At 38.9% G+C, this 13,429-nt stretch overlaps 1 protein-coding gene across 1 annotated transcript in view; it reads left to right on the top strand.

Annotated features, from left to right (window-relative positions):
• Positions 1 to 13,429, top strand: part of TBX4 (T-box transcription factor 4) — a 319,287-nt gene that overhangs the window by 277,613 nt on the left and 28,245 nt on the right. Inside the window, exon 6 of the mRNA XM_075334174.1 lies at positions 11,890 to 12,042. Within this exon, the coding sequence (XP_075190289.1) occupies positions 11,890 to 12,042 (153 nt within the window). The remainder of the gene's footprint in view (positions 1 to 11,889; positions 12,043 to 13,429) is intronic.

Below are 13,429 nucleotides of genomic sequence, written 5' to 3'. Positions count from 1 at the left end.
ATACATATTTGCATATGCTAAACTAAACACATTGTGAGCAAAACACATTTAGAAAAAATTAATTAAAAACATGTAACATATCTACAAGTAAAACAATGTGAAGAAAAAGCAATAATCAAAGCTAAACCTTTGTCGGCCCAAAATATATGCAAAAACTGAGTAGAAAAAGGAAAAAACAAAAAACCAAATTTTCAATAAAAGAATGATGTGCAAATAAAATATGTGATAAAAAGAGTGATAATTGTCTGTATCAATCATACAGCTAGGGATTAGAACTCCCACGAAATAAGCCAAAAAACCAGACATGAAGAAACCCTCACGATCCATTGTCGCTATCACGGCACAAGTGAATACATTACAACCCCTAAGGTGCTATCAACCAGTAAAGAATGTGAAATAAGGACTAAAAACCATTTGACAGGTTGTGAACGTGTATACTGGAAGCGGCCGAGAAAGTGACAGATGAAACCCACTGTCGGCAGTGTGTGATAAATAAGTGTGATAATTGTCTGTGTAACTCATACACTAGGGATTAGAACTCCCGCGGTATAAGCCAAAAAACAGAAAAGGACATGAAGAAACCCTCACGATCTATTGTCGCTATCGCGGCATAAGTGAACACATAGCAACCCCTAAGGTGCTGTCAACCAGTAAAAAATGTGAAATCGGGACTGAGAAACATTTGACAGGTGCTCAGACATGGAAAATCAATAGAATATGCCTTAAATGTCTGATATATGTGTGTTATATCACTGGAAATCACATCTATCTTGAGAACAAAGCCAAGTAGCAGTACAATTTTTGGAGCTCCTATAGATTTAAATAGAAAGTACATCTGAATGCCATCTCTCCATTTCTAGCAGAGAGGCCAAGGAACTGCTCTTTGTAAAATGATTCTGCAACTTCCATGTAAGAGATTGGTGCTGTGTTTCTTGGTGAATAAAATGGCTGCTGCAGAGGCATGGGCAATGCAGTACCGGTGCCAATATCACCAATGTTCCACCATACAAGATGTAAAGGATAATATTTATACTGACTATGCATTTGAAATGTAAAGTAATATTTAAAAGGGGGATGGGGTGGTGAAAGTTTACTTTAATTTAGAATATTGAGAATATTTATGTTTTTAGTTAAATAGACAAAATTACAATGGGAAAAAGTCCAAGCAAGCAGGAAAATTAATACCAAGCATGGAGAACGTCAGTTAAAATGGAAAACTAAAAAAGTTAAAGAGGTTCTCACCTGTGGACAAACTCTACTTTAGGCCTCCGACACACATCCGTGCCGCCGGTACGTGTTTGCCATTTTTTGCACGTACCAACGGCATGGAGACACGTTCAGTAATGCTACCATATTGTAGCAGGCACACAAACGTAAAACCACACGGAACGTGTGTCCGTGTGCGTTTGTACGTGTGTGCGTTTTTCTACACGCTGACATGTCCACGTTTTCTCCGGCAGCACGGGTGTCACACGGCCCGCACCCGTACCACATGGATGTAGTGTGGATGCGGTCCCGTGTGACACGCGCCGGAGAAAACACACGTGTCAGTGAAAAAACCCCAAAACATTTACTCACCTTCTCCAGCCCTCCTGTCTCTGCCGCTGCTGCCACTTGCTGCCGACCGCCGCTCATTATGCTCATTTAATATTCACTTCACTGCGGCCGGCAGCAGCAGCAGCGGGGAGACGGCAGGGCTGGAGACCGAAGATCAGCACCACGGACAGCAGCGTGGACCACGTGAGTATGCAAATTACCGATTCTACGTGTGCTATCGCGGATAGCACACGTAGAACACACGTGGACCGCATGTACTTGAGACACGTACTTACCACACGCAACATGCAGGGTAAATACGTGTCTCGCGGCACGTGCGTGTTTTTAATGGAAGTGTGTTTCAGGCCTTAAACAAAAATGAAAGTCAGCTGCACACAGTTCCTTCATGGAACTCCTAGAATTGATCTGTAATCCATGGGAAAACCAACAAGAGATGCTCTTTATATCCATTCTGCACTTTGTCCAATGATGAGGATAATGATCATAGAACTCCTCTAATAATATAGAATTCCCTCATAGGCTATATTAAACTGGATTTTCGAAACTAAAAAACCCAATTAAAGAGCACCTCATCTCAGAGCAAAATGATGAAGAGACAGAAACCCTGATTTCGGCAATGTGTCAGGGATGCCTGCTAAACTCACCAAGGAGAAGGCACCCGAAACAACCTGTCCATTGTTGCATGTTCATGGTTATAATATCTATATCTTGTCACATGCTGAGTTGCTGACTTCTATTTGTTAACATTGTATGTATGTATACTTCATACACTCAGGTGTATTACAATTTTTGCCTCTTTCTGAGTAGTGGTGCCATTCATGCATATTTTTATATCATTGGTTCTTTTTCACAATATTTTTGGTAGGATTCCTCATATATATATATATATATATATATATATATATATATATATATATCCTACTTACAAAAAGTAATATTTGGCTTTCGGGTGAAATTTCAGGATGATCCAAAAATGCACTCCAATCTTTTCAGGTGAACGTTCTCTAAACTTTTGATTGCACATATCCAACTGTTCAATGTTTCAGTACCTTTTGCACAACTTGCTGCTCTCTAACAAGGAGTTTAATGGCAAAATTCACAGCAGGTTTTTGATCCATGAATCACCCAATAAATTTCCAGATTCAATTAAATTTGGTACTTAAACAGTCCTCCTCATCATGCTGTTTACATTTTGACATCATGAGACCAAGACAACACCTAACATTCCGAGCCTTCAATCAGGATGTTTTCAGACGGAAGTGGGCATTGAGCTTAGAGTGTCACAGAGTGTCATCAGCAGGTTACAACAGAAATACAGAGAGACTGGAAAAGTCATAGAAAGGTATAGGTATAGTCTCCCGGTACCTACCTGCACGCAACCTTAGATCCTCACAAGATCTCCTTCTCTGCTCCTCTCTTATCTCCTCTTCCCACAATCGTGTACAAGATTTCTCCCGCGCATCCCCATACTCTGGAACGCTCTACATCAGCACATCAGACTCTCCACTACCATGGAAAGCTTCAAGAGGAACCTCAAGACCCACCTCTTCCAACAAGCCTACAACCTACAATAGCCCTCAGTCCAGTAGACCACTGCACAACCAGCTCTGTCCTCACCTATTGTACCATCACCCATTCCCTGTAGACTGTGAGCCCTCGCGGGCAGGGTCCTCTCTCCTCCTGTACCAGTCTGTCTTGTACTGTTAATGATTGTTGTACGTATACCCTCTTTCACTTGTAAAGCGCCATGGAATAAATGGCGCTATAATAATAAATAATAATAATAAATAATAATAATAGGAGTGGACGTCCTTTGGCCCCATCCAATAGTGATGACTGCTTCTTTATGAAGAATACTTTTCTCAGCAGATGATGAATGTCACACAACTCCAGCACATGTAAAGGAAGTGAGAGGCACCCAAGTGTTATATCAGGTAATTTGAAACCATTTACATGAGCATGGTCTGCGTGCTAGACAACCTACAAGAGTACCTGACCACAGCACCAGGCAAAGGCATTATCATCTTGCATGGGCCAGGGAGCATCCAAGCTGGATGAGGGACAAGTGAGCCTCAGTGCTATTCACTGATGAAACTTGATTCACGCTGAGCAGAAATGATGGCCACCAATGATGTTAGAGATATCAAGAAGAGTGCTATGCTTTAGCCACTGTTGTCACCAGGCAAGATTTTGGTGGTGGTGGTGTTACAGGGGTAGGTGTGTCTACTGAATACAGAACTGCCCTACACTTTGTGAATGGTATAGTGACAAGCCCCTTCTACTTGAATAACATTATTAATCAAGTCATTGTACCTCAGCATGAACAACACAGGTTTAATCTCATCTTCATGGATGACAATACATCAAGGTCGCATCATTAGGGACTATCTACTGGAGACTGGGTACCTCAAATAGAGTAGCATGTACTTTTTGCAGACCGGAATCCCATAGAAAACCTATGAGATCAGCAGAGTTGCTGTGCAGAGGCTCAAAACTCTGTACCCTCAATCACCTAAAGGCTGCCCTTCAAGAAGAGTGGAATGCCATGCCTCAACAGACAATAACCCAACTTGTGAAGAGCAGGAGACATTGTTGTCAAGATTTAATCGATGTTCAAGGCCACATGTCACGTTATTGAGACATTGACATATGGTGGTATGTAAAGTGCCAGGGAGGATCAGTTGTGAGCGAGGGTGGTGGTTCTCAACCCACCCGACACAGTACAGACACGGGGGGCAGAGTGGTGTGTGGAGTGGGTGTGGAGGTGGTACCTGGTTGCAGATGGACACTCTGCACTTCAGCCGGCTTCTCTGGAGCCTATTCACATCATGTGGCATCACATGTGGCATTATCAGAGATGAGTCCACAACCAGTTAAAACTTAAATGGGTTTACTGTATAGTTGTATTAAATAATGTTTCCAGTTAATATTCACAGGCTTGATACCACATTATTTAACGGGCAATTTCTCATATACACACACTGGCTCTCTCATTACGGCTGCTAACAGAGTCCCAGAGGCTATCATGGAGGATGAGGGGCTGGCGCTGCTTTTGTTAAGCACTGTGCTGTTCTCCCTGATGGCTAAGCTACTTTCCCAGGTTAAATCATAGAGTCTTCTATCCTGCGGTGTCAGTGGCCCTGTCAGTCAACACCAACTCTGCCGACTTTCCGCACCATTCACAATAGCCCACTTCAGGACGAGGCGCTGTCTAATTCTTCTTCTCACCACACTATAGCCTTCCTGCTGCCAGCTGTATTTCTGGTCACCTGGTTTCTTTATCCTGCACAGTTTCCTGCCTGTTCTCCTCCACACCACACTGTTCCACTCTGCTACATCTACTTCATCATTCTACGCTCATGTTTCTCTAACTGACTCTGCCCTGGCAAACTCTGCCCTATATCTCTTCCTGTGCTGGTGAACCACCCGCCTCACTTAACCCCTGCTGCCCTGTCACTTCCTAATCCATCCCTTCCTACTAAAGGACCCAGGAAACAGTGACATCTGGTGGCAGCTGGCCATATTACACAGAAGGCGATGTCATGCAATACAATACAATGCTGTAAAAGAAAACACACACATATACATTGCAATATCACAAGTCACCAGCTCAAAGTGGGAGCGGTAGGCCACTGGATTCCCTATCACAGGTATACCCACCAATGTTGTTGGATTTTGCTTCAATCAATTGTTTGAGATAAGGAAATCACATTGCATGCTTTTACTTAAATACCCTACTTTCATGATAAAAATATCACTGTAGTGTGAACTTTTTAGGTCTTCCATAAATTTCACGCGAATGCCATATATCCATAGCTTTTTGTGAGTAGTGCACATATGCATAAATATATACTTTTTCTCACTATTTTTTTTCTTATGTACCTCGACCTATTGATTTAGTGTGCTCCTGGGCTGCTTGCTGTAGTTTCGATAAAATCACTTGTTTATCAGTAGGATAGTCTCATTAGTGCACTAGTAAATCTACTCACCCCTTATTTGCAGTTTTCTACCTATACACTTTGTACACAGAAAAATATCAATCAGTGGCATCGGCTGGGTTATGCAGAGCTCAGCATGAAGATAACTGCTTGATTTGCAGGGGATAAAAAGGTGTTTTATAAAAACAAGCAAGCAGCCCAGTAATGATACCTTGCTAGAATTAGGGTAAATTCCTCTACAACATGCTCCTCTCAGATGTAGTAGCAAAACCTGGTGACAGTGAAGGAAGGTGCCAGCCCATGGCCACTTGGGCACCGCACTCCTTCCCTAAGGAGTCTCTGGGTGCTCATGCGATGTTGGGTGGGGTGCACAGCACTTACTGGTTTCTAAAGGCCGGTGTCCGTTACCCCACCGGTGGTCCTCACCGAAAACAGTCAGCAACACATGTGACACCAGAGCTCAATAGCCAACCAGAAAGCTCATTTTATTCTTCACACTGTTATAACAGACATGGTCTTACTTTGCTTCCTTCCTCTCAGTGTGGGGTACTACCTCTAGATCTGTTCCCCGCTGCTATCTTGGACCTCGTGCTCAAACGCCAATTTCTGTGTTTCCTTCCTCCTTACTCTGTTCACCTTTGTTCAATTCTGAGCCCCGGGAAGTTCTCTAGGCTGATGAATCTGTAAGCCCGCAGGGGTGAGCCATAGGCTCCAGACCGCTCGAGGATACATCAGGGTTCCCTTACTGGCCCTAACTCCGAAGTTATGTCCTCTCACACTTGAACCCTATTCTAGACTGGCTCCTCTCGAGACCTCCTAACAACCTCTTTCCCACATCTGTCACTACCTCTTTAACCCTATCTCATTGTACTGTACTATGCAACATATAGTATGGCAATGGTACTTGGATACCATACTGTTTGGTGCTTAAGGGAACCTATCACAAGGTTTTTCCCATATAAACTGCGGACACCACCTGTGAGCCCTTATTTACTGCATTTTAGAATACTGTATGTAAGTGTCCAGGCCACTCTGTATAACGTAAAAACATCTTTCATTATACTCACTTGTGGGACAGTCCGGTCTGATAAGCATTCATTAATCTTTATCTGATGCCTCTCCTCTGCTTGCGAGTGTTGTCATCTTTCTTTCTTTGTGTGGATGATATTACCTAAGTCATTCACACAGTGTCCTCATTTGGGCTCCTTTGCATGCGCACTTTCTCTGTCCTGCTGAGAGAAGAGCAAAGTATTGTAATGCACATACGCAGGCATTCTTTGACCTTTCCCCGCATCTGTGCATTACAATACTTTGCTCTACCCTCAGCTGATCAGAGAGAAATGCGTGTGCACAGGAGCACAATGGAGGACACAGTGTGGATGATGTAAGATGCGTCATCCACATGAAGCAAGAAAGAGGACGGTGATCGCAAGAAAAGAGGAGGCGCCAGATCAAGACCAATGACTCACATCGGACCAAACCGCCAAACAGGTTAGAATAAAAAAAGCTCTTTTATATGTTAAGCAGAGCGGCTGGGTACCTATATACAGAATCCTAGAATGCTGTATATAAGGACTTACGGTGGTGACCGCAGTTTATATAGGAAAAACTTGGTGACAGGTTCCCTTTAAAGCAAGGCACTGTATGGCAAGGTTACTTGTGCTCTATATAGTTATGAAAACCGATGTTAATAGTGCCCAAAATGAATGAGTTTCCATTATATGCAATCTTCAAATTGTGAATATTTCTTTTTACGTGGATGGCTACAAAAAGCAATGATGTATTTTCCATAAGCAATGTGATATGCATTCTTTTTTGTTCTTTGTGTCTTCATTGATTTATTTAATATCCAGCTAAAAATGCAATATTGCAGGTTAAAACAATGTAATAAACTATGCTCCATAAATAACACATACTAATGTGCAACTATGTTTATTTATATTAATTGTGGGTCAGTTCTGGATACCTGAATGGTTTATTATCCAGCCTACCCTTTTTTCTACAAGAGGGTAAGCAAAGGACAGTATCTGGAATATATCAGCAATAAAAATCACATTGGAGAGTTAAATGAGCAACTACCGAGGCCAAGCAGAAGTTCATCCATTTAAGATTTTTCAAAGACTGTTTTTCTTATCCACCTAAATGTGGATAATATTTCTGCCGTTTATATGCAGACTAGCTTCTATTATGCTCTGTTTCATTTTTGTCCAGGCTCATGTGTCTATAGGCCATTACCTGCAAGATAAAGAACCTTGATCACATTCATACATACCAATTCTGTTTCTTGTTATCTGCCAGATGCTGTCCCATATAAAAGACATAGTGCAAAATTGGCAAGAATGGAGGATATTCTGATCCTCATTCTTATTTACAGTGAATCACATAGAGTGTGTTTAGATAGATTCATCCATGTACAGTAGCCACATGTAAACCTTGCAAATTGCAAAAAATTTAATTATATCACAAATCAAATATAAATTTGAAACAATGTTAAAAAGTTAGACAATTTGAGGAAAATTTAAAGTATGCGACTCATTTCTCATTCATATGTAACTGTAAAGCTGATGTAAATGCCCAAAACAACGAGAGAACAAGACTACAGCTTTCATCATAAATAGATTATTCTTTTTAAAAAAACTGTCTGGGGGGAATAACCTTTCTTAAGTCTTCTTCATGCGTGAGTGTTTTAACTCATAAAAATTGCTGTGAATTTTATACATTTTAAGATGGTATTTAATATTATTTTTTGTGAACTAAAGAAATATCTATAGGGAAAACACAAGAAAAAAATGCCATATATTGAGCAAGCTATGTTTTCAAGGAAAAACCCCCACACACAATGTATCTTAAAAAAGAACAAATAGTGAAATAAGGGCCCAATAATGAAAAAAAATTCCTGTCATAGCACATTTTGTATTTTACAGTAGACTATAATGTAACTTACTGCAACAGGAAGATGCAACAAATGTTGCTGGGAGGAAATGAACTTGAATCCTCCTGGTAGCATTCCAATTTAAATCAGAGGGGTGTTGCCGGCATGGGTTCATTCAGCGCTCTGTGTATGGAGAGCGTCAGCTGTATCTGTGCCTCACACACTGACTGACAGCTGATTACGTGCTTTGATACTGGTTGTGTGCCACACAACCACACAAGGTAAGCACTATTCCTTATCACCTTTCATATGTTTATTGGGTAAGACCCTATTGTGCTTTGTATCCTTAGCTTTCATCAGTTAGCATAGGGGGCACAGATACATACAGCCATCACTCTCCATACACAGAGCAGTGACTGAACCCATGCCGGCAAAACCCCCGTGACTAAAACTGAAAAACTGCTGGGAGGACTAAAGTTAATTTCCTCCTGGCAGCGGGGTTCAATGTGCAGGCATCGGGCAGGTTCCAAACGCTATTAATCTGTGGATTAAGCCCATATCTGCAGATTAATTGTGTTTTTTCACTTGATAGGTTCCCTTTATAGGGAATGTACTGTATAAAAGTGACCACTATAGTGCATCGCTAAGACCTGTGCCATTCTGTGCACATCATTGCAATAGCTAGGTTGAGAGCCATAGTGGGTGCATAGGAATGGCAGGGGGATGTAACTAGTGAATACACGTTCTTTTATTTTATCACATTTCACCCTGCCGGACCGCATGTATACGTTGTGTATTTGGGGAATTTTTTACCTCAGTATCTGTAAGCCAAAATCAGGAATGAGTAAGAAACACAGAACTGGTGCTCGTGTTTCTATTATACTTTTCCTCTGATTGTTCCACCTCTAGTTTTGGCTTACAAATACTGAGGTAAAAAACTCACCAAATACGTGCACGTGACCTTACAAATACTGAGATAAAAAAAAATCACAAAATACTCAACGTGTGCATGTGGCCTTACAAATACTGAGGTAAAAAAAAAACTCAACGTGTGCACGTGGCTTTGGACAAGTTTGTCAAAAACTTTAAACACCCATTTATCAATGATATTCTCCCATTATACAATGTAAAAACGTTTAAAAAAATCAAACTCCAACAGACACTAAATCCTAATGCAGCTGTTTATTTGCTTTGTGGTCTAATTGGTTCTTTTTACTCATTCACATAAAAGCTGTATTGTGCTTTTGCTACGGCTGATGGACAGTTTAAGTTAAAGCTCTGTAAGGTGGAGGTGAGAATTTTATATCCTGACCACAGATGGTGTCAGATTAACGTTCTCACATTTTTTGTTATGGTGTGAATGTGCTATGCAATTGGATGAGAATAAACTACTAAAAATAACAGTAGTACTACTACTTGGATAGGGAAAAATGTATTTTTGGCTGTTACTCCTAAGGCCAGATGGTCATCAGCTTCTGCCTTGTCTGGGACACAGATGCTTGTGACATTTAATACTCATAAAGTTCATATGAATATAGCTTATATGCCAATAATTCTACCATTACTCTGGGAAACAAAAACTGGGGTGGAAATAGGTCACTGCATTTCATCATGTTTATTGTTGGCTATTGATTTCATTCCTCATTGAGACAATAGTGGCAATTTTCCATTAGCAAGTGTGAAGATTTTCTTTGAACTTTGTGCATTTTTGTTTTGGAAAAGGAGGGACAATTTCTGTAAATAGGTTATTTTCAATTTTGAATAAATTTTCCACTTTGAATTACTTTCTATAGATTGTTTTTGAATATTAATATTGCTGATTACTTTTGTAAGTAGTCCTCAGGACTAATCACAATAACATTACTAATGCCATACCACCTAGACCAGATTTTTTTGTGACAGATTTTCAGTTTCTTTATTTTTTTTTTATTTATTGTCCGCTTCTTTGAAAAGACTATCACATTAGAAGACCAATTTGTTGCTGCAACTTTGGGTAGGTTCACATGATTTTTCAATCCAAATGCTGTCTGCGAAAAAATTTGGAATCCGATTTCTTATCAACCCTATGATCACTATTTTCGGCTTCTATAAAGCATTCAAATGTTGTTTAGAAACATAAAAATGTTATGAATGCACCAATATTTACAAAAATATTTTTTGTCATGATTTTCTATATGACTTTTGCAGTTCAGTATGAATGTTCATATATATATGAACTCTTTGGAGCTATAGCAAAGGATGCATCCTACTATATTGCTTTTATAATACCGGTTGGTCTCCGAAAATGCAAAGCTCTTGTGTATCTGAAAACTGTCTGGTCCATATTTTCATACCCATGTATGGCTTGAATGAACAAAGAATTTATCATGGCCATTTTGTTGCAGTAGTAAAACAGTTCTGTACACAATGGGATAATCTAAAGCATCCTATTCTTTTGGGCCATATGGATATCATAGTCCAAAATGTGTAGTACAGAATGCAGATTAAATTTACTGACCCTCCCCAGGCGCTGATCCTCCATTGCTGCTCTCAGTTTCTGTTATTTTCTGCAGCCTTCATGTCACTTTGACAGCGCTGAAGCCAAGAACTGAATTCTGCGACCCTTAGGACAAAGTCCTTGAGTTCTGTAATTGACTGCAGCGCTTTTGACGTGATGACAACATTACATTTCAGGAGTAGTGGAAGAGACTCACTGCTGGACCTGGGGTAGATGAGTAAAGCAGAGTTAGTTTTTAAAACAAACTGTACAAGAGCATTATGGGTTTTTCAAGATTGGAAAACCCCTTTAATCACTTAATATAAAATTGCAGAGCATTATGGCCCTGGTTGTAGCTTTATGTTTTGCATTTTTGTGTATCCTGGATATGCTTTTCTAGTTGGTTGATCATTGAAGTACTTTATTTCATAATTGAATTTGCTAAAGGGGGCATTGGAAATGCAATGTAATATGCTACCCTTTTGATATCTAAAAATCAGCAATATTGATTGTTGAATAAATGAACTATTGAAAAGGAGACATAATTAAAATATTCACTTTATTTTTTTCATAGATAGTGATTTTTCCTATATTTAATACATCTCATTGTTATTTTGAGCTGTACAGATAGCAATCTATGAGTCCATACAGTGTAATATCGCTGGAGAAAAGACATAAACTGCCCATCTAAAAATCATACCTTGATCTAGGCAAAAATGTATATTATATTATTATATATTATATTTATATGAGTCCATACAGTACTTTTCTAACATGGACACACAGATAATATATGAAATGTGTGATTTAAAAAAAAAAAAAAAGAATAGTATTATAAAGTGAATGATATTCCATGACATAAAAACAGTTATTCATTTAATTATTTGATAATTTATCCTAATTTGGCAAATTAAATGTATTCATTTGTTCTTCGTTTTATATATTGTTTTATTTTGCAGCAGTTTCAGCTAAATGAGTTGATTGTAGACAAAATTTGTCTACATAATTTTCAAATATATATATAAATGTATGACTTTTTATTTCAGATAATTTTAAATTCAATGCATAAATACCAGCCAAGGTTACATATAGTCAAAGCAGATGAAAACAATGCCTTTGGATCGAAGAACACAGCTTTTTGCACACATGTGTTTTCAGAGACAGCCTTTATTTCAGTGACCTCTTATCAGAATCACAAGGTGAGTCATATTTTTTAGCCTTTCTACTGCTTATTTTTTTAAATAGAGATTTAATGAGATGCTATAACTATAATTAGGCAACTTAATAAAAACCAAATATATTCCCATCTCACTTGTTTATTTGCACCAGGTAAACCAATATAACTGCACAAAATTTAGAAAGAAACATTTCTGACATGCAAAAACAAAACCTAAAAAAAATAGTGATCAATATAGCCACCTTTTAGTCCAGTCAAAATACGGTTTGACCCGGAACAAATTCCAAGAAAGTGTTTTATGATTTTTTTTTTTATTACTATTATATGTGGGGAACAACATATTAAAAGTTTTTCAAAAATTGATCACTACAAAGGTCCTAACTACGACGTCATAAGACGATGACAGCCATCGCACTAAAAATAACGAATATTTCCCTATTTCAAAGCTGTAGCTGTAGGTTACAGGAGACTTTGCATTTTTTATACTATATATTTTCATATAACAATTTTTATACAAAGTTTTATACTGACTACATGGACAGGCGAGGTCATGACGTCATCAATGACGTCATGACATACATGTACATTTCTAGAAATTATAGAAATAATACACAGTGCATTTTAAGACCTACTTGATCATTGAATAACCGTGTCAGGTCAATAGTCACTATTTTCATCATCAGACACTGCTTCCTCACTCATATTGTCACAATGCCCTTCTTAACACGGTCCTCATACCCGTGAACAGGTAAGTCCGTGTCTTTTGCAAGTGCACCGAAGTGTACTACAACCATGAGAACAAATGCAGTGAATTATTTTCAGAAGTGTTTCTGGCGTTTTTTGTTGGATGACATTGACACTGCGACCTTAACAATCTCCGCATCTGCATCCCCCTCTGATTGTATTACGTGGCAACCTCTGTCATTCATGCGCTGTGAAACGAGATTGATAAGAGACTGTTTTTATATTGTTTTGAGCGGATAATAATACCAGGAGTATCAATAGAGGAGTTAGATATATCTATAGCTCCATCTGAAGTAGTTGCTATAGAGCAATCAGCTGTAGAGTTTGTATTCTCAAAATTAACTCTATTAAAGCTGGAATGAAGTCTCCTTCTCAAGATTGGTCTTGGTCTATAATTCAAGGTATATATTTCATCTTTAGCATAATCATTAGAGTCGCTCGCAATTTTTTTCTTTTTCATTTCCATAATATTATTCTCTAGTTTGGAAAGTTTAGTTTGAATTTTATCATAGGATATTTTATAATCCTCCAAACTATTAAATTGTTTGAGAGACTCTTTGATCTTAATTATGTTAGATTTAATTTGTACAAGTTCCAACTCCTCTTGTTGTGCAATGAGTTGCATCAATTTCATTGAGCAATCGCTCAGTATATTGTTCCAACTT

The sequence above is a fragment of the Anomaloglossus baeobatrachus genome, chromosome 2 (assembly GCF_048569485.1).
Source record: "Anomaloglossus baeobatrachus isolate aAnoBae1 chromosome 2, aAnoBae1.hap1, whole genome shotgun sequence".
Lineage (NCBI taxonomy): Eukaryota > Metazoa > Chordata > Amphibia > Anura > Aromobatidae > Anomaloglossus > Anomaloglossus baeobatrachus.
The sequence above is the reverse complement of the archived record's forward strand: the minus strand, read 5'-3'. Positions and strand labels throughout refer to the sequence as shown.